This window comes from Betta splendens, chromosome 3 (assembly GCF_900634795.4).
Source record: "Betta splendens chromosome 3, fBetSpl5.4, whole genome shotgun sequence".
Taxonomy (NCBI): Eukaryota; Metazoa; Chordata; class Actinopteri; order Anabantiformes; family Osphronemidae; genus Betta; species Betta splendens.
Genome location: NC_040883.2, coordinates 5,721,293 through 5,740,857, shown reverse-complemented (window position 1 = coordinate 5,740,857; position 19,565 = coordinate 5,721,293). Strand labels below are relative to the sequence as shown.

Below are 19,565 nucleotides of genomic sequence, written 5' to 3'. Positions count from 1 at the left end.
TGAATGTAACAGGAAACAGGAAATAATAACCATAATCTAAAAATTCCTAAAAAAAAACTTTCTGACATGAGTCTGTGAGCTGGGCTTGACTCTAACACTGTTGGCTGTGTGACTCCCAGCCATTGCACTGTGACACTCTCCAGCTTGATAACTCTGCCTTGTGTAAGATCCCCCACACACACACACACACATCATCCACAACCCCGCAGGTCTGCAACCATCACATTCTAGTGCTCATCCATTGAGTGTAGGAATATTGTGGGTAAACATTTGTAACAACTATTCCCTCACCAGCGTTAACCTTCCCACCCTCCTACACTTTACATGCACGTCTCTGTGCACCTTTGCTGGGATGAAATGATGAGACCCTTTTGAGGATTTATAATGTTATAGACTATGAAAGCTTTATTTTGATGTGTTTTATTCCATTGATTCAGTCTCTAAATACTCAAATATCTATGTAATGAAGCTGGAATGCTTTGTGCAATTTGCAACCATTATTATGTCCCCTGTCCCCATTAAATATAAACTGTGAATGTAAACAGTGAGGAAAAATGAGTCTGCATTGGGACTGTTGGCGTGCTCCTTACATACCATGGCAGCTGCATGTCCGAGTGTCCCAGCGGGCAGCGCGCTGGCACCCGTACTAGTGCTGACACTGTTAGGGTGGCGTATGCAAACAGCTGGCCCAGCCACGATGGCAGGAGGGGTGCCGCCGGGTACGGGTTTGACTCCCTGCTGTGGGGGCTGGGTCAGGGACTGCTGACTATTCAGCAAAGACAGCCTCAGGGCCGGGAGGCTCTTCTGTTGATGGACAGAGAAAGGCCAGAGTTTATAGTCATGGAGCGAAAAATGCACACGAAATGCCATTCATTAATAAAGAAGCACTGCTGTGAATATTAGATGGTTTGTACCAGAACCAGATTTGGTGGTGCCACAAATATGACAAATGTGATTGTTATAGAAGATGTGCACTATGTTGAAGTTGATGTCAAAGTTGCTTTTCAGGAATATCTAAATATGCAGTGATGGTATTTTTGGTGCACATACATAACAGTTATACACAGGATCCATGTTCACTTTGCAATGAATGAACAAATTACTGTGGTACTTAACAGCCTCTGGAGGTGCAGATAGTGATAATAAATACTAAATTAAATCCTTAAACACAAAGCAGGGCTTTGGCCCACAGAGCAGGCCACCACTCCTGGCATGATGATTCTTACACCATTAGCTATAAGCTGTTGAGTGATTAATGGACCAAGCTGCCGTTTTAATCACGTAAGAAAAAAAAAAAAACAGTTGTTCGTGGTTGGTCCTGTTTTTAAATCTATTAGTAGATAACGATTCTGAGTTTAGGCCATGGTTTGAATTTGACATGAAAGGTTTTCTGTTCACTTTATAACTCTATAACTAATCTGACTTTCCCATCACTTCTCCGTTCAGTCTATATAAAGTACCCCAGAACTTAGATTTACACTCTTAGTCCGCAAGATGATCTGGCCTGACCATAGGTGGCTAAAGGAAGTAACCTGACGTTTGTTTGAGATTGTATTTGACAAAAAATAAAACTAGCCCCTTGTCACGGCCAACCTGAAGTAGTGATGTTGCTCTATTTAGGCTATTTCAGGCCGTTTTTTTGACGCAAACAACCTAACGATGCCTGACAACATGTGTTTGTGGCAGGGTTGGGTGGCTGCACGCCGTGATGTGACGCTTATCACGGTTGGCTGCAGAAACCTGCTGGCTACTGGCACGAACGGCTGTGGGGGCCACTGTCACCCAGTCAGAAGTCAGGCCAGAGGGTGTGTTTGTGTGTATGTGTATCATTCTAATTTCAGGCCCAGCCATCACTGGCCCTGGTGCCAGGGAAAGGGCTACTTTAGGGGGTCAGTTTAGGAAAATATTATTAATAATCAGCTTAAGGATCGAGCTAGGGGACGATTTTAAGGGGCAGATTAGAGAAGAGTTAAAGAAACAGTTTTAGAGGTCAAGTTAAAAAGTAGCTTATGGCCAAGAGTGTAGGATTTTAAGAAGAAGGGCAAGGCAAGGGGTCAACTGTTAAATATAATTAAAGTTCAGGAAACAACTCTCTGAGTTGCTTCATGCTTGGAATACGTTTTAGACAAAGCACCTTGAGAAAGGGCACCAGGTAAGGCTGTGGCGACGATTTGAGTTCAGTCTGCAGCCGACTGGTGAACTCTTCCGGTTCAATCTTGGCATCCTGTTGAAGAAAAGCATAAATCCCACAGTCGTGGCATGAATCAAAAAAAGCACATGACCAGAACCACGAACTTCCCATTCTGAGAGGGTTGAGGAATGAGTTTCATGCTGCCATCTAGAGGTTTAAAACTAGTAGCACAACAACACATTACAGAAACGACTTTTTACTTAAAATCTGCAGTTTTATACATGCAGAATTAACAATAGCATGGCCTCGAAAGAGTCGCCTTTGATAAAGGGCAGCTTATGGAAATATTACATGAAATAAAAAGTATTTATACACAATGCAAATGTTGAACTGAATACAATTAGTGTCAAAGGCGCTGTTTTTCTTTGTAACTCACCAGCAGGTCCTGAACCAGAGCCTTGACGTTCTTAGAAGTCTCAGGGGACGGAGAATTGTGTGACGCCAGCTTGATGAGTGTGGCAAGAAAATTCTTACATTTCTTCACATTCTCTTGCATTTCCTGTAATGAGTATAAAGATAATGCTTTACCTCATTTTAAAAAGCTAGGGGGGGTCACAAAGATTTTTATAGGGAGTTTTGTGAGAGTTTACAGATTCTAGATTCTATGTTGTCTCTATCTTCATATGTGTTCACGTATATGTGAACTTGCCACTGAGCATTTACATACGCATGCAGGTAGTGGGTCTGTGCCTTCATGTCTGCATCTGTATGTCCTTGGGTTGGTACATGCACTTTGTGTGAATGTGTGATTGCAAACGTGTGTGGGCATGTGTGAGGTTCTTTGTCCATGGCCAGCTGTGTGAGGCAGTGGGTCCTGGGCTGCGTTTGTGACACAGCCAGCCTGCTGGCAGCTGTGACAGTCCCCACACCCTGGAGGGCGGAGCGTGGGTGGTGGTGTTTGTGGCGAAGCGGCTCGGGCAGCTGAGGGAACAGACCTGGGACACGACAGGAGCTCCGGGGGTCGCGGCGATGCCCGTCTGCACAGGCTGCACTGGCTGGGAGGCAGCCTGGGCCGGTGCCTGGGGGGTCATAACCACGGGGGTCGGCTGCGGAGCCGTCACAGCCATGGCCACGGGGCCCTTCTGGAAGAGCAAGGAAGAGACAGAGAGATAAACAGGACGTGACGCCTTGCTCGCAGCAAGGCCACAGAGAACAGGAGGCAGGCGCCACAGCGCTCCTGTCACATCTGGTGTCCTGACTTCAGTGAACATTGCTTAACAGACAAGGAGGAAGGAGGGAAGGTGGTAACAAGCTGGAGGCTGAAAAGACAGGAGGCCATCAAAGCTCTTCTTAATAATCATCTACCTGACAAGAGGAACCCCCACTGTGCCGTTAAGATTAGTTACTCGTAAATCTGAATGAGCTACGTGCTATCTGGTTTTTCGCTGTCAGTGAATGACTAGAAAATATTTCACATTCAAAACATAAATTTTGTCCAACAGAAAAAGTGCCATCAGCAGTCTCTCACTCCAAAACCCTCATCACCTCTTTTGAAGCTCCCAGGGCCTGTTCACACTTGGCAATAAAATACATCTTATGTGATACAATCAGTGGACAGCTCTAAATACAGGTGTGAATGCACCCAAAATGCATAGAGGACACATTAGGGTCTAATCACTCCAGACACATATCGATGTGGGAAGGTCCACGCTTACATGAATCCACGTATGTAGGACGCGGATGTGTAGTTTAATGTAGGTCAAATAGATATTGAGCTGCATAATTTGGTAAATAGTTAGGAAATTTTAAGTTTTTTTATTAGAAAAAGATTTAATAGAGGCTCCAGAGATTTGTCTCTGCAGAATGCAAGAGTTCAACTTAAAATAACAGTGTACAGCACTTTTTGTACACTTTGTTGATTCTGAAACTATGTATGAAAAAATATATACAGTATATAATATATTATGTGTATTAGTATTGTGTCTAAATCTAATCATAACATCAAATGGCATCTTTGTAAATGTTCAGGACAATTAAAACCTTTATTTTATTATCCAATAAGAAGAAAACTTCATTTTTTTCACTTTGCTGCTCAGATTGTCCCTGGTTTACAAACTACTGTCTAAGACTACAGGGCTAAAATATTAGTTGGCATTGCTCATCAGGAAAAAGTTAAAGCAAGAAATTTTCAGGCAGAAAAGAGAAAAAGCGTTTGTCTCACGGGGCGGAGTGCAGGACAGGAAGAAGAAGAAGAAGAGGAGGAGGTCTGGAGGGCAGGGCTGGAAGGAGTGGGAGAGGGAGATGGTACCAACTTGGCTGGGGTCAAAGGACACTGCCTGGGAGTCTGAGAGGTCACAGGAGACTGTAGGAAATAAACAGAGCAACAAACAAATAGGCAGAGACGATATTCAGGGTAAATGAGATCATAAAGATATAGAGAGAGATAAGAGAAGGGGAACAGGGGAGATAGATAAATAAAAAGCACCTCAGCAGAAACAATCCGTTTCAGAGGGAGTGGGGAGGACGTTGGTGGAAAACAGGCAAAACATTGGGGAGTCAAAAAGAAAAGAACAGCAGGAAGAAGGTAGATGTCAGCAGGATAAGTGTGAAACAGAAAAGCAACGAGCAGCGGCAGGACGCGGAGTCAGTGCTTTTACCTGTTGCTACGAAATGTAACAATTGAACTAATAAAATAGAATCAGTGGGAGTCATTTTACTTTTAGAACAGCCTGATCATCAGTGATAATGTGCAAAAAATACACTGCACCCACCATAATAATTAGAGCAACAGATGCCACCAAGAAAGACATTAGCGTAATTAGCCATCTGCAAAGACACTGTTCTATTAGAAACAAGAGTTTCATGTGAATACATGAGGCACTTTAATGTAAAATGATCTTTTTCATCTAAAAATGTATTATTATTATTGTAGTATCATAATAAAGAGCAAATAGGAGGACACATCTGACACAAACCAACACTAAAGGCAAAAAGCTGAAATAGGATAGGAAAGAAGAGGAGGGAGATCCCCCTCCTCTAAAAGTTCTGTACAATCCAAAAAAACGTTGCACTGAACTCCTGGGGAATATGAGTGTGAGATGGATGAGAGGTGGAAGGGGTAAGGAGGTCGGTGGGGTGGTAGGAGCCATAGGGTGCATCCCACCGCCAGCTATGCCTCTCACTCTCTCTCTCTCTCACACACACACCAACAGACACAAACACACCCGAGAACCAAGGTCTTGTTAGCTTTTTAAAATAATCAGGCAGTTGGATGATGAATGATTTAACAGGTATGGAAGGAAGGAAGCTCAGGATGCCTTCCGTTTCTCCCCTCAGGGTCACGGGAAGAGTGACAGGCCGACAGAGGGGTTGAGCTCTGGGAATAAACACCATTCCCTTTCATTTCCCCGCAACTGCTTTTCCTGTGGAGACGGCAACGCCGCAACCCGCTAATTTGTCATCAGCGTGACTAAGAGAGGCGATGACAGTCTGCAAGCCTTCTTTGAGAGGGGTTCATATCAGGATGGATACAGGTTGGCTGGATGTGAGTGCAGAGGCAGGAGGTGGGGAGGTGTAACTGATCAGAGCTTTAATCCAGGCTGATTCAACATAGCCAGTGAGAGTCAGGTGAGAGAGTTAGCAAATATCTGGAAGGATCCCAGATTATGGGTGACTGCAATGGGGATTATGACGAGGCATAACATTGAAGATTGAACCGGGGTTCAGCTGTGCTGTAATATACGTGTACAGTCATTTATTCTCTTTACTTTCGTAGACACTGTTTGTAGTAGAGCTCAAAATAGCAGAATAAACGCATGAGCTCGACTCACTACGAAAGCAACAAAAGACAAACCACAGTTCTGCCAAACTGAAAAACAAAGCTGTGAACTGCTGCCCTCTTGTGTCAGTCCCCCGACCTTGCAGTTAGCGATATGACAAACAAGGGCCAAAGGTCTTTGGAGGCCTCTTTCCTGCAGCCCAGAGAGGACAGAACAAAGATCTGTGGTGTTAGAGCTTTAAAGCCTGAGCTCTCGTTAAGCCCTTGGTGTAGAATAAATAACAGGCGTCTGTCAGAAGCAGTTATTACTGGTTTCTGCAGACCATTATCAGACCAGATGACTGTAATCAAGTGTTATTTTGAAGCCAATTGTACAGTGATGCTCTATTTTGTAATCTTTTCTTGTTTTCTGAAGTGGAATCTCACACTTTCAAATATCTTTTAGTACATAATAAAATTGTGGTCAGTACAGTATGTCAGACAGATTGAATGATGTCAACACAAACACACTAAAACCTCTAAGCTAATGCTAATGCTAAGATTTCATTATAAATTACTGTCAGAGGTTCCTTTTACTTTTCAGTTTTCCATTCTGTGGCCATTGTTGACATGACACACACCAAGCATTGATTTCACATAGAGGATATATCCATTAGGCAACTGCAACTTGTGCTAACATGACCAGTCTGCTCTGCCCAGCCTCCTTGTCCTAGCATTGTCTACCTGATACTTTCTTTCAATTATAACAATAACAATTGCACGCTTTTCTGTCCTGCCATATGTTTTTAGGTTTCAAAGACCAGGACTAAACTCTTTAAAATCTTTCTCAGACTTTTTTAACTTTCCACCTATGTGTTTTAGTTTATGTTAAAAAAGTATTTTTTTTCATAACAATTTTATAAAATATATTTGATGTCAAAGAAAAGGTTTTGTTAATAACTACATTTTAGTATATATATATATATATATATATATATATATATATATATATATATATATATATATATATTATAAGTAAGAGACAATGTTGGTTTATGATTTGATATACGACCATTGTAAAAAAGTGGTAAAAGATATGCTGAAATTGTCTTTATTTTGTATACTATAACCTGTAAGAATACAATTTACAAAATGTTCATTGACTATAAACCAAAAAGTAACCAAATTAGAGTTTGCCATATTTATCTTATATGATGATCTAAGATTTCAAAGATGTATTTGTTATCTAGCTGGTTTTATCAGTGCTCCGCTGTCACTGTTGTGTCCGTGCTGCTTTGGTTGCCGACTCTGATTTACAGAGAATCCGTGGGAGATGACCTGGGTGGTAACCTCATCTTAAAAGCAATTATGTTCCAAAGGAGTGGAGCTACTGGCAAAAGTTCAAATTTGTACATGAATGATGTATCCACAGGTGATAAAAAGTAAATTTCCATTAAAGATTCAGTAGCTCATTTAATTTTGATGAGAGCACCCCATGGAGTCATTAAGAAGCCGAGTCATTAAATCACCTATTAATCTCATCCTAATCTATACATAAAAAAAAAATCAAGATTTTTAGTCATTGTAATTACAGTCAGACATATTATTCATATCCCAATTAGGGTCTAAAACTAAAAATTCCCTTAATTAGGCGGCGCCCACCCAACATCCTCTGTGTGAATCCACAGACAATTAGATCCAAGGTTCTCCATCTGAATCTGGCTTTGACAAAGGTTACCAGTTGTGGTATTCACGCTGACAGATATTCAGCAGGGAGCTCATTGTGTCACTACTAGGTCACGGGCACACCCACAGGCGTTGGCACAATACTAGGAGGTCTGAGGCGGACGCCCTCTGCAGCAGCAAAGCTAACAACCAGAAGACGTGTAGTAAACAGTAATACGTATAATCTAAGGACTCTGATTGATTCGTTTGAATTAAACCAAGCATGGCTGCTGCTCTTCTTCAAGGGAGCCATGAATACAAATGAGAGAGGCAAAACAAAAGCCAACATGCGGCAGCTGGCACGCATCTTGTGCAGCAGTCTCACCTGTGGGGTTGTTACTCTGAAAGAGGCTCCTGTGGTGGGTGTGGCAGGTCGTGGGGAGATGTTGTTCTGGGCCTGGGCCTGGGCCTGAGCTTGGGCCTGGGCTTGCGCCAACGCTTGCTGAGGTACCATCACCAGCTGGCCCAGCTCTGTGCGCACCAGCACCATACCTGAAGGACAATGGGGGACATGACTTAGAAAGACTTGCTACAGTACGTACAACATCACAGTCTTTAACACTACTACAGTAAAATCAACAACAGGTAATATGCACATATAGTTTGGATGTGCATAACAGTTCTGCGTGCCACTGACACCGATACAGACTTAGCACTGGAACAGCAGTATTATATACTACTGCTTACAACATCATTTTAATTTTATAAAATTATTGCTTTGGAATGAAATAAAGATCCAGACCTTGCTGAAGTAAGACACAAATGTCAGCCTGAGGTTTAGAAATTAGACTGAAGGAGTGACCATGAGTTAATAACAGTCCACCCAAAAGGCTCAGAATGCAGTTAATAAAGTAGCACATTTGTGAAAAAGCCTATGACAAATCAAGAAACAAAATTTCTGCAAAGATAAACAAATGTGTTATAAATTGCATGTCTTTTTATCTTTTATTTATTAACTCAAAGTCAACAGAAAGGTTAATAGCAGATTCTGATAATTCTCTTGGCTGACAGAGACACTGTTCTTGAGGTGAGGTGACTCAGCAGCACATAAACTACCACTGTCCACGCCAATTACCAGCAATCTTTACAATGTAGAAAGGAATATGAGCTGCTTATTAGTTGCTACGTGAGAAATGATCATTCCACTGTGGCTGCCAAAACGCTGGGGACACTACAAATATTACAAACATCTATTTGCAGTATTTTGTAACAAGATGTTTAAGTTTACACTACCTTCCTTTGGACACACTCCCACCTCAGTTATTTAGTTTATTTTAAGTTTCAACAATGCACATTAATAATGAGGACTGTGAAATTATGGCACAACAAATATAATACATATACATATATAATACATATATATATGTAGCCAAATATATATATTCCATCTATATTTTCATTTTCAAGTCTTTAAACTTGCCACCCTTTACTTTGATGGCAGCTTTGCACACTTGTGGAATGTTGGTGTCACCTGAAACCTTTTTCCAACCGCTTTGTTTCCACAGGTGTTGTGTACTTGTTGTTTTCCTTCCACCCTCATTCCAACATTACAAGATGTTTTCAAAGAACATTTTAGAGTTTGATTCAATCAACACACTCCGAAAAAGTTTGGCCAGACGAGCGATTACGTGTGTTGTGTTGGTTCAATCACACTTTCCAACCGTTTAGGAAGTGAGGCTGTCTCTTTATCCAGTTTTGCTCCTGATTCAAAATATCAGCAGCTCGGCAGTCTGTAATTGGCACTGTCTGATTGACTGGCCATACATTTTCAGTTAAAGACCGAGCTGGATTGCAGTCAACTATACCGTACATATGCTGTTTCTGTAAGGCCACAGTGCTGATTCCATGAAATATGCCCCACACATATGCACCATTTCGCTGGGCATTGAGGTGCTGGCCTGTGCACCTTACACTAATAACACTAGGGGAACAGACAACACAGTACTTTGTTCTCCATAAGAGAAACATAGAAACATATATGACGCTATATAATGATGTTAGTGTTAGTGATGATAGTGTTACTTGAACTTCAAACTCTTACTGCATTCATCTCTGTTGCATACGCAACATGTTGCAATATTTAAACTTTGACTATATTTATAAAACAATTGAGTTTGTTTATTAAATGTTGCAATATCTGTTTTGTTTTAAATAAATTGCTCCACAATTCTTTGGAGGTTTTCACTATAATGAAATGTAAATGTTTGAATGTTGGTGACTGTACATACAGTATCGAAGATATAGTGGCTGCATTTAACTGGCTGGTTATACATGCAGTGTTTGGTTAGATGTGCACAGCGCATGTGTAAACGTATACATACATAATTCTGTATGCATCCAGACAGCAGGTTCGTAAAGTAATTATTTTTATAAATGGCCTATGGCAGATCTTAACATCAGCCAAATAACTAAATATGCAACTAAATGACACTGCAGAGCTTATGTAAGCTGGGTCTAATTCATTTTAATCATTTATTTCAGAATACTGGTTTCCATTTGAAATGTCACTGTCGAGGATGCTTGGTGTGAATTTAACACGTCCTGTTGCACAACTGGCACAACATAATATTACTGCAGAGTGAAGTTACTGATTTGAATAGGGGCCACCCATGCCACGCTCAGTGCAGCTATTGTGAATAAGTGCATGACTCAAGAGGCATATTTTAGTTCATGATCTACCACCAGTATACAATGTGTCTACATTATAACCTGGAAGGAACATAGTAACAAACTGTCACAAACTGAACAAAAACGAGGACGACCAAACACTTGTATTGGTGCAAACTGCACCTTCATCCTTCTCTCCACCCTCCTGTAAACCTTACCCGGTGGGATGGTAAACCCAGGGGGCAGCTGTATGGTCGTCTGCTGTTGCGGCGGTCTGACAATCAGCTGGGGGGCTACAATCCTCTGAGGTGCTGCAAGTCCAGGACGGGGTTGACACTGTGCAGCAGTGGCCACAGCGGTTGCTGGAGTGGGGAGCGGGGGTCTGACCATGCTAATAGTGGTAGTGACTGATGTGGTCTGAGCGGCTCCACACGCAGAACTGGCTGCCACCCCTGTCACACAAGCAGCAGCTGGGACAGAGCCCGTTGGCTGCGTTACTGTTGTTGTTGTCGTAGCTGCTGCTGCTGTAGTAGTTGTAGGTGTGACAACAGGAGACGCAGAGGAAACAGTGTTTAGTGCAGAGTTGACACTGCCGGCCGGACTCGACATTACAATGTTGGACTGACAGTCGTCTAATTTGGAAGCCCCCGTGTCTGTGACGGTTGTGCTGTGGTTCTCCTGTGCAGCTGTGGAGGGGACGGGTCCAATGCGAGCGCCCTGTTGGACCAAGGCCGACACGCTGGTCCCGTTGCCGTTCTGGGCTATGCTGGCTACAATGTGACTGGGGAGTCTATGCAGAGCGATGGTGGGGGTGCCCCGGTCAAGAGCAATAGCCGACTGACCGACGGGCAGGTTAGCGTTAGACAGGGTGAAGGTGGAGGTGTTAATAGGGGCTGTCGGCGCTCCGGTAGAGTTTGCGCTAGTTGCACCGGCATCCACGGAGCTGGCGTTTTCCACCACAGCTGTGTTGCTGTTCCTCCTCGTAGTGACGGCGGCGCCGTTTAAACTCTTGATCCGAGCCGAGGCGCTCCTCCGCGGTGTGGTTGTGCGTTTCCTGGCTTCCGTCGACGTCTCGCCTACGCCGGGTGTAACCTTGGAGACCCGGCTGGATGCGGTGCTGATGCTGGCTGACGGAGACGCCAAAGTTGACACACCAGATGCAGTCGGTGTTGTGATGGATGCTCCATGTGATTGCGAGGCGCCGCTGGTGGCATTCGCACAGGCAGCCGAAGTGGTGGAAGGGTCGCCGACAGAAGGAGTACCACCCACCGCGAGAGATGTGACAGCTTTGTCCGGGCTAGCGTCATTACAGTTGAGCTCCTGGCGGATCTCGGGTTTATTACGCCGTCCTTGTTGTTGTTCTACTGTTGTGGTGCCCACAGGAGCTGGTAGCGTTTTTCCTAAGTGATGGTTAGCGGGGGCCACTGAGCCAGCGCCTCCGTTTTCGTCAGTTTTACCTGCTGGGTTGCTTTGGCCAGCAAGCTGTGACTCCAACGAGCCCACCAGGTCACTCACAGCCTTTTCATCCACCTCTGAAAAGAGCATATCTTCCAGGGGGTCGGAGGCGCCCGCCATCTCTGATCACAGATAGCTGTCTTATTTTTTTCCCCCCAACACTGCGCCTGCGTGTTACTAGGCATTGTGGGAATGAATCTGACGTCATTAACTGAGGGGGCATCCTAGTTGTATTTTTTCTCTTTCTCTTCAGATCCTACAATAAAAAGAAAACGGTCGTGGTAGTGTAATCATCGTGCAATTACATAACAACCCCAAACCATAATACGCAACATAGTTTGCAATGCGTCCTGTGTTTCTAACATTCGGGGTTTATGGTTAAAATAGAATTCGTTGTGGGTCAAAGACAAATTAAGTATTTATCAATGGCCTATACATTTTTCCTCCATATAAAAATGGATTCTCTGGCATCAGCGTTAATGCAGGGTGGAGAGGGGGGGATCCCGTAAACTGTCGCGAGATGGTTCAATGGCTATATCTCAAACCTTTTTAAGCGCCCTGCAATGTCCTAAATCCTCTTCACTAAATAAAAGCAATGATGCACGTACTGCGTTTAACGTCAAAATTTTTATAACATTTTGTATGCAACAGTGTTTATTCGGTATTCTCCACCCAACTGTTTTTTATTATTGAAAACGCGAGACAATAAGACGATAAGGAAGCAGCTTTGTAAGAATGAGCTGCGGCCCATCTCCCAACATTCTTAGCGGCGGCAAAGCATAGGAAAATGAAAACGGCCATGTCGTGGTAGAAGTCAGTTTAGAGACCAGCGGGTTTGAGTCACAACTTCTTAGCTCATTTAATCAGTCGCGGAAGCCGTAGATATTTAAAGAAAACGTCTAGTCTTCCGTCTACATTCCAAATCTTTGGAATTAAGTGTATTAAAACCACAGGGCAAACATGAGTGGAGGAGGGACGCCGTATATTGGCAGCAAAATTAGCCTAATCTCCAAGGCCGAGATTCGCTATGAAGGAATTTTATACACCATCGATACGGAAAACTCGACGGTAGCTCTTGCTAAAGGTAAGCTAAGTAACCGAGAAGTAGGTTAGAGTGTTCACGAGAGTTCTCACGCGTATTGGGCAAATTTAAAGCGACGGTAAACTGGGAGAAATCCAGCGTTGTTAGCTCCGTTAGCTCGTCGATTAATAGCTAAGTAGTGCTGTCGTAACTGTCCCCTTTGTTTACGTTGTGTTTGGACGAACCTTTCATATGTAGCCCTCACTGCTCCCCAGAGTGACTAGAAATGGAGAATAAAACACACGTTGATGTCAAATATATAATGCTGCAGTTCCATTTAACTTTGTTAGATTTTGCTAAGTTGTGTTTATTTGTAACATGAGGTTTGTGATATTTGATAACTTGTTAGCTAATGTTTTTTTAAAATATTTAACTAAGTCTAAATCAACACACGTGGCAATTAGTTCTTTAAAGTAGTACTTCGTTGTTTGGAAGTTGGTAGGCCTCGGTTAACTGATCTTTTAAACATCTAATGCTGTTTCACCTTATAAATCACTCAGACATACTAGAAACTTATATTAATTGTGTGAATTCCCCCAACAGTTCGCTCATTTGGCACAGAAGATCGGCCTACTGACAGGCCTATTCCGCCTCGCGAGGAAGTATTTGAGTACATCATCTTCAGAGGAAGTGATATCAAAGACCTAACAGTTTGCGAGCCACCTAAAGCTACAAGCACTCTCCCTCAGGACCCTGCTATAGTTCAAGTAAGTTTCACATTCTAGTCTAAATATGGCTACGTCCTTGACAGGTGTCCTAATTGTCAGATTAATTAACTACCAAGTAGCGTATGACCACAGAGCCCAGAAGGTTTTTATCACACCAAAAATTATGACAGGGCAAAGCACATGTGTAAATAGAGGTAATTGCTAAATTCAGTAATTGTCATCTTTGTGGTGGACATTTTTGTTTGTCACAGAAGTAACAAGACAGGTGCAGCCAATATGATTAATTATGGCAGATAATCTGACCAGAATGCTGCCATAACACACTGAACAAAACTGACTGGGGTGTTTTTCTTTTGTCTTTTTTTAACATGTCATTTTTTATTATACTGATCATACTGACTGTTTTTTGTAGTCGTCAATCGGATCCTCCAATGCTGCAGTACCATCTTTCCAGTCTGCTGGGCCCTATGCACCATTCAGCAGAGCCCCTGTTGCACCTTACAGCCAGTTTGGTGTTACACCGCTCCCTGCTCAGCAGTTTGGATCTGCTGGAGCAGGAGGTAAGATTAGTTTAAGACTATTTATTCACTTTATGGATAAGACACAGCTGAAAGATTATCCCATTTTACATTATGGTGACTATGCTTCATACACTTGAAAAATGAAAAGCAGCTGTTGTCTAGTTGAGTATAGTATATTTTCTTGTGGTGAAACATTTAATCTGTTAATCTGGTTTTGCAGCAGGACACACTAGCCCAAAGCTGGACCCTTTAACCAAAGGTTCCAGTGTGGAGCAGGCCGTGCAGGCCCCACCAGCACCAGCCGCAGCTCCACCTGCTCCTGTTGGACAGAGGAGTCAGACGGCAGCAGCCCCTAGAGCCCCCAGCTCTACCACTGGCAGCCATAAGCCCCCAGACCTTCTGGAGCAGAGAAAAGGTAAATACACCTGGCAGGCGCATGGTGTGGTGGTCTTTAATAATCTGTTAAATTGTCAGTTCATTTTTTAAGTGAATTGATATTAAATCATCTTTTGCTTTTTTAGCTCTTGATGTTCAAAAAGTTTCACATTCCAATATTGAACAAGCTGCTGTTGAAACCAGAGATTCCAGAGATAGGCATCAAACTGGTAAGCCGTTTGGTTCTCAAAATACTCTTTAATCCCATTCACTATAATGTTTATTTGTAATTTAGTCCATGCTTAACACTTCATGGTCTGTAGCAGCTGTTTATAAGCTTTACTTTGTAAAATACAGTTGTTTACTTTGAGTCATATTGGTTGAGGTATTCTGTGTATATAAAGATGCTGAAGGTGTTAACATTACCATGAAGTGCACAGTGTAGGATAGTTCAGGACAGTTTATTTGCTGTCTAACTATTAAATCTTAATGACAAGCTCCACTTAAAATAAGCAGCAGGTAAATTGTATTAACTTGTATTGACATGGTTAAAGCATCTTACATAGTGCTGTGCCTTGATTGTCAAAGCACAGTTAAATAAAACTCAAAATTTCTCGTCAGCTGGTGCACAGTCGACCCGCCGAGGTCGTGGAAGAGGAAACCGCAGCAGAGGCAAAGTTAATGTGCGCAGGGATATGGCCATGAAATTTGAAGAAGATTTTGACTTTGAGACTGCCAATGCCCAGTTCCACAAGGATGAGATTGACAAGGAGCTGCAGAACAAGCTCAGGCTAAAAGGTATGACTTGCTTGATGGTCTGTTTTGAGTAGTGCTAGTTTGCTGGGCTGTGTTGGCGTGTTTACCTTCTGCTATAATCTAAAGTCAAATGGTAACATCTAATAATCTGTTCTCCTTGAGATAATTATGTTCTAGAGTTCATACATTTACTCTTTTGGACTATTTCTATAAAATTCACATGTTTGCAACCAGGATGTGAAGGAGATCAGTTTACATGACAGAGAATATGGATTTTTAGTCTTCGTCTCTGCCCAGTTCTGACGCCACTTCACTGTCTCTAGATGCTTCTGAAAACATCTTGGCTACATTTAATGGTTTACAAAATGCCTCCCACCATAACAGATGACAAGACTGACAAAGCGCTTAATGGAGAGCAAAGTGCTGATACGGAACATCTGGCCAGTGAGGGAACCACTGAGGAGGAGGAGGCCGCCACAAACCCATGCTATTATGACAAGTCAAAGTCCTTCTTCGATAATCTGTCCTGTGATGATCCAAGGTAGTTTATTATACTTTTTAATGTGTTTATGATAATTCTCTTAAATCTCCTAAATTTGAGATGATCCAGCAGATTTCGAATTGTACTAAATAATCTGAGTTTTAATGCTAAGGCAGTGAAAGCTTATTTGGTCTGTATTACTGTTGTTTGTATAATGGTATGAGGATTAATTTAATCATTTTTTGTCTTTATGTTGTAGTAAAACAGGTGAAAGAGGATTTTCAAAGTAAGTTGCATCTTTGTGTTTGGGGCTATACTTCCTGTGTGAATGTAACACGTGGTTAGTGGGCTGTCCACTGTTAAAGCGGCGGGTAGCAACATTTTTCTATAGTTTTCAGTACTAAATGAAATGTTTGAGCACATTTAAAGTTGAGTGTTCATACTTTTGTTCTGTCCTGGGTCCTATCTGTCCTTTACAACTGATGCCTATTGCTTTGTCTGTCAGGGATCGAAGGCCAACATGGGCTGAGGAGAGACGAATGAATGCTGAGACATTCGGCATCCCTCTGAGGTACCATCGTGGACGGGGTGGTTTCCGTGGCAGAGGTTTCATGGGGCCCCGTGGTGGACGAGGTTGGCCAGTAAACAGGGGTTCCTTTGGGCCCCCCAGGGGTGCTCCACCGGGTTTCAGAGGAGGCAGAGGAGGCCGTGATTTCTCAGATTTTGAATACAGGGTAAATTCTTTTAAGTTTATTTTATTTTTTATTTATTTTTTTTAAGGTGTGCAGTATGGTGTGTGGAAATGGCTGTCCTAATCTGTTTTTGTTGTTGTTTCTCCAGAAGGATAACAAGGTAGCTGCATAGTACTGCAGCAGAGGATCCACAAACGATCATCCCCCATCATTAAACTGATCCATGTCAAGACATCTTCTTGCGTCTTTACGATTGACAGAAGGAATGAATGTTCAGTCACAGCACCAGGGTTGACTGTTACACATTAGTGGTCCAACAATTGGGTGATATGATTTGTTTTTGTTTTTTTGACCCAGATGTTCTGTTTGCTGACCAGTCACAAAATGGGCAAAACGTGTAAATACACTGTTCTTTGAAATAACTCTGTATTTTTGCATCAGTCTAGTAGATTTCATGCCAATGTTGATCGCTGTGTGCAGAAACCCCACTGATACTGTGAGTGGATCACACTTTGTGATCAATTGCTTTGGTGTTGTCCTTTCAGTTTTTCCATTTTACAACTTTTTACAAACCTTTTTTACATTTTCAGTGAAGTAAAGAGTTCGAGACCAGCTGAAAGAACTGAATATTATAATGAATGTACGTATATCTAGCTCTTATTTAGTGCCCCCAGCAATTCACTGCTCCAAAGGCTCACTCATGTATAGTTTATAGAAAGTCTTCTTTAGCATTTAGAATCATTATGATACTTTGCGCCCCCTCCCCAATTAGATCATTTGTTTCCACTTTAGGTTTGTAGCTGGCTCATTAACGATGGCAACAAATAGCAGCCAGTCTTTACTGTGTGGAATTTAGCCTTAGCTTTAGAAGTAATGTTGACTGTAGGTTTTTGAGCAGATATTTCAGAGTGGACTGAGCAAAAAGCATTCTTTTTGATTTGTCTGATTAGGATCATCACATTAATGCCCTTTGGAATTTCTTTAATGTTCTGTAGGTTTTTTTTATTTATACCCTGCAGTCAAATTGACCTTGCACAAGTTAAAAATGCTTCACTGTTTTGCCAAAAATAAGAGAATGTGAGCGTTGATTAAGCTAAAATATTATTAGCCTGCAAGTATGCGTGTTCTTATCCGTTAATCATCTTGCTATGACGTCAAGTGAGTTGCTTTTCCCCCTGTCTCTACAATCAGCTGTTTTCACTGCGGAACCTAAAGCGTTAGCAGTAATTTGAAGATTGTTTCAGAAAAGTAGGAAATCTTGTAAATGGATTGAAAGAAGTCTTGCATATGTTCCGTGCTTGTACATCCACTTGTTGCATTGTTGTCAATGTGATTGGTGTGTTTTTGGTTGTTTTTTTTTTTGTTTTTTTTTTACTGACTGGTTAACAAAGGGATAACTGACTGCAGTTCTAGTGTAATGGAAGGATCAGTGGGATTTCTTTAGTCCTTTTTTTAACCCCTGTTTAACTTTTGAAAAAAGTATTATAGCACTACAGAGTCAAACAAGATCCAAGCAGCCCAGTTATTTAATGTGCTGTTTAACTGGATAAACTGTTCATCACTGCATGTTAGCTGTAGGGACCATTACTTTACATGAGCAAAAACCAGCAGCATTTAAAATTGAGTAAAAGTATTACAGAGCAGTTTTCATATGTTTGTTACTCCTCTTCACTGGAATGATAAACCAGGGATTGTTTTCTTGAATATCAGCAAAACTTAGTTTTTACATCAAATAAAGAATTGTGTACAATATTTGTTGTGGTTTTCAGTCTGTTTTGGGATTTTTAAATTGAAAATACATTAAAGAAAAAAAGCAATGTTCTGTAGGTTTCGTAAACAATAAAGCTGTTTAACAGAATTTCTGAAGGCGCTAGGGTGAAAGTTGTAACTAATGCATCAATAACAATTTCAGCATTAATTAAAATTACCAACAGCTCACTTGATGTTTACATTTTGGCCTGAGGGTGGCACAAGTGATCATAAGGGTCACAAACAAAACCTACCTTGGTACTTCTTACTTTCTTTGTATATACGTGTAATGTTTAAAAACCATGGGCATCTCTGAAAAACAAGCAGCACTGATAATGGGCCTATATAAAAGTCAGCAGTCACTGAGATCATAAATGGTTATTAAATTTAATTTGCATTTTTGGGAGTGAAAAGAGGGAAAAAAATAGTCCAAATGAAAAGCTTTTGCTAAGATTGTTTTTTTAAGAAATAAGTTTGTATTTAGAACAGCCAAGTTTTCACAGATCCTGCGCAATCAGACTAGAGTTACTGCATAATGTTGTGAGACGAAGTTATTTTAAAATTGGGCTGATCTTTGAGCAAGTTTATTAGACTTTTAACAGCGGAAGGTGGCGGTAGACGTCTTGTTTGTTGATTTGCAGGCCCGCGTTAAATACGAAGAAGAAGAAAGAACTCCGCCAACGAAGAAGAAGAAAAAAAGCCGCAACAACACAAGCATGTCGATTGTTTTTGTTCCAAAGAAACTACGAGGAAAGGCGAAAATCAACCAGGAAACAATACAGAGAGTAAGACACTAACGGTGATTTGATGAAGCAGTAAAAATAATAAAACTTAGCGCCTATTTGTCCACGTATATATTTGGCGCAGGCGTTAGCAGTTAGCCACATGTTAGCTAGCATGTGCATGAAATAAATTGTTTTGTCTCCCCAGCTGCTTGATGAAAACGACCAGTTAGTGAGATGTATCACTGAATACATGCAGAAAGGGAGAGCCGTCGAGTGTGTGCAGTAAGTTTTGGACTTGTTGTCTTGTTGGTCTGTCCACTCGTGGGTCCGTTGTACTTGGAGGTTTCAGCTGCTGTTTTTGTTTTCAACAAGATACCAACAGATCCTGCACCGTAACATCGTTTATCTAGCAACCCTAGCCGACGCCAGCCTTGACACCAGGCCCTCCTGCTCCAATGTAAAGTATTTAGTGTTGTAATTATACACGTAGCACTGTTCCCTTAACTGCGAACCTATGGCTAATTTCCAGGTTTTTGTTTCCAGGCTACATCTGGAGAAACCACAGTCACGGGATCATCTGCGAGCGGGCACGGGGAGACGTGATGATGGCAGCTGGGCCCCCGTTAGGACGGGTGGTTTTCCGTTTACATTTGCATTTACGAACGATTGTGTTACATAAAATATAATAAATATATATTTTTATTTTAAATCTGCTCTTTCTCTCTCTGCTCTTTATTTATTCTAGAATCACGTTGTTCAAATTTACTAATGTTGCATTGAATATTGTGTGAAAGACATAAATTCAGTACGCAGTTCTTTGGACTGGTTTGTTCATCTCTGTA

At 41.8% G+C, this 19,565-nt stretch overlaps 3 protein-coding genes across 9 annotated transcripts in view; 2 read left to right on the top strand and 1 right to left on the bottom strand.

Annotated features, from left to right (window-relative positions):
* LOC114851871 (transcription initiation factor TFIID subunit 4-like) overlaps nucleotides 1-11,834 on the bottom strand; it is a 60,772-nt gene extending 48,938 nt beyond the window's left edge. For 5 of the 7 annotated variants that reach the window (XR_003785262.3, XR_008694149.1, XM_029143718.3 and 2 more), the window contains exons 1-7: nucleotides 10,439-11,834; nucleotides 7,939-8,105; nucleotides 4,353-4,493; nucleotides 3,127-3,273; nucleotides 2,568-2,690; nucleotides 2,135-2,224; nucleotides 595-804 (exon numbers count right to left, since the gene is read on the bottom strand). Coding sequence is in view for 5 of the 7 variants with exons in the window: in XM_029143718.3 (XP_028999551.1) it covers nucleotides 595-804; nucleotides 2,135-2,224; nucleotides 2,568-2,690; nucleotides 3,127-3,273; nucleotides 4,353-4,493; nucleotides 7,939-8,105; nucleotides 10,439-11,795 (2,235 nt within the window). In the remaining 2 variants the exon portion in view is untranslated. The remainder of the gene's footprint in view (nucleotides 1-594; nucleotides 805-2,134; nucleotides 2,225-2,567; nucleotides 2,691-3,126; nucleotides 3,274-4,352; nucleotides 4,494-7,938; nucleotides 8,106-10,438) is intronic. The other 2 variants (XM_055507283.1, XM_029143720.3) reach the window with 2 other exon arrangements.
* A 605-nt stretch (nucleotides 11,835-12,439) lies between these two features.
* Nucleotides 12,440-18,001, top strand: lsm14ab (LSM14A mRNA processing body assembly factor b). The gene is made up of 10 exons (XM_029145030.1): nucleotides 12,440-12,759; nucleotides 13,300-13,463; nucleotides 13,837-13,984; nucleotides 14,166-14,360; nucleotides 14,467-14,550; nucleotides 14,942-15,118; nucleotides 15,461-15,617; nucleotides 15,817-15,843; nucleotides 16,063-16,291; nucleotides 16,398-18,001. The coding sequence occupies exons 1-10, from the start codon at nucleotides 12,636-12,638 to the stop codon at nucleotides 16,419-16,421; spliced, it is 1,329 nt and encodes a 442-aa protein (XP_029000863.1). The 5' UTR covers nucleotides 12,440-12,635; the 3' UTR covers nucleotides 16,422-18,001.
* A 618-nt stretch (nucleotides 18,002-18,619) lies between these two features.
* On the top strand, nucleotides 18,620-19,432 carry ss18l2 (ss18, like 2). The gene is made up of 4 exons (XM_029144602.2): nucleotides 18,620-18,783; nucleotides 18,929-19,005; nucleotides 19,096-19,180; nucleotides 19,267-19,432. Exons 1-4 carry the CDS (start codon nucleotides 18,715-18,717, stop codon nucleotides 19,324-19,326), a joined length of 291 nt encoding a protein of 96 aa, XP_029000435.1. The 5' UTR covers nucleotides 18,620-18,714; the 3' UTR covers nucleotides 19,327-19,432.
* The last annotated feature ends 133 nt before the right edge of the window (nucleotides 19,433-19,565 follow it).

Excerpts from the sequence above, each read along its gene's own strand:
- lsm14ab (XM_029145030.1), top strand. The coding sequence starts at position 12,636 with ATGAGTGGAGGAGGGACGCCGTATATTGGCAGCAAAATTAGCCTAATC. Across the intron at positions 14,361-14,466 it reads CCTTCTGGAGCAGAGAAAAG|CTCTTGATGTTCAAAAAGTT; the intron begins GTAAATACACCT and ends TTGCTTTTTTAG. Across the intron at positions 16,292-16,397 it reads TCTCAGATTTTGAATACAGG|AAGGATAACAAGGTAGCTGC; the intron begins GTAAATTCTTTT and ends TTGTTTCTCCAG.
- ss18l2 (XM_029144602.2), top strand. The coding sequence starts at position 18,715 with ATGTCGATTGTTTTTGTTCCAAAGAAACTACGAGGAAAGGCGAAAATC. Across the intron at positions 19,006-19,095 it reads AGAGCCGTCGAGTGTGTGCA|ATACCAACAGATCCTGCACC; the intron begins GTAAGTTTTGGA and ends GTTTTCAACAAG. Across the intron at positions 19,181-19,266 it reads CCAGGCCCTCCTGCTCCAAT|GCTACATCTGGAGAAACCAC; the intron begins GTAAAGTATTTA and ends TTTTGTTTCCAG.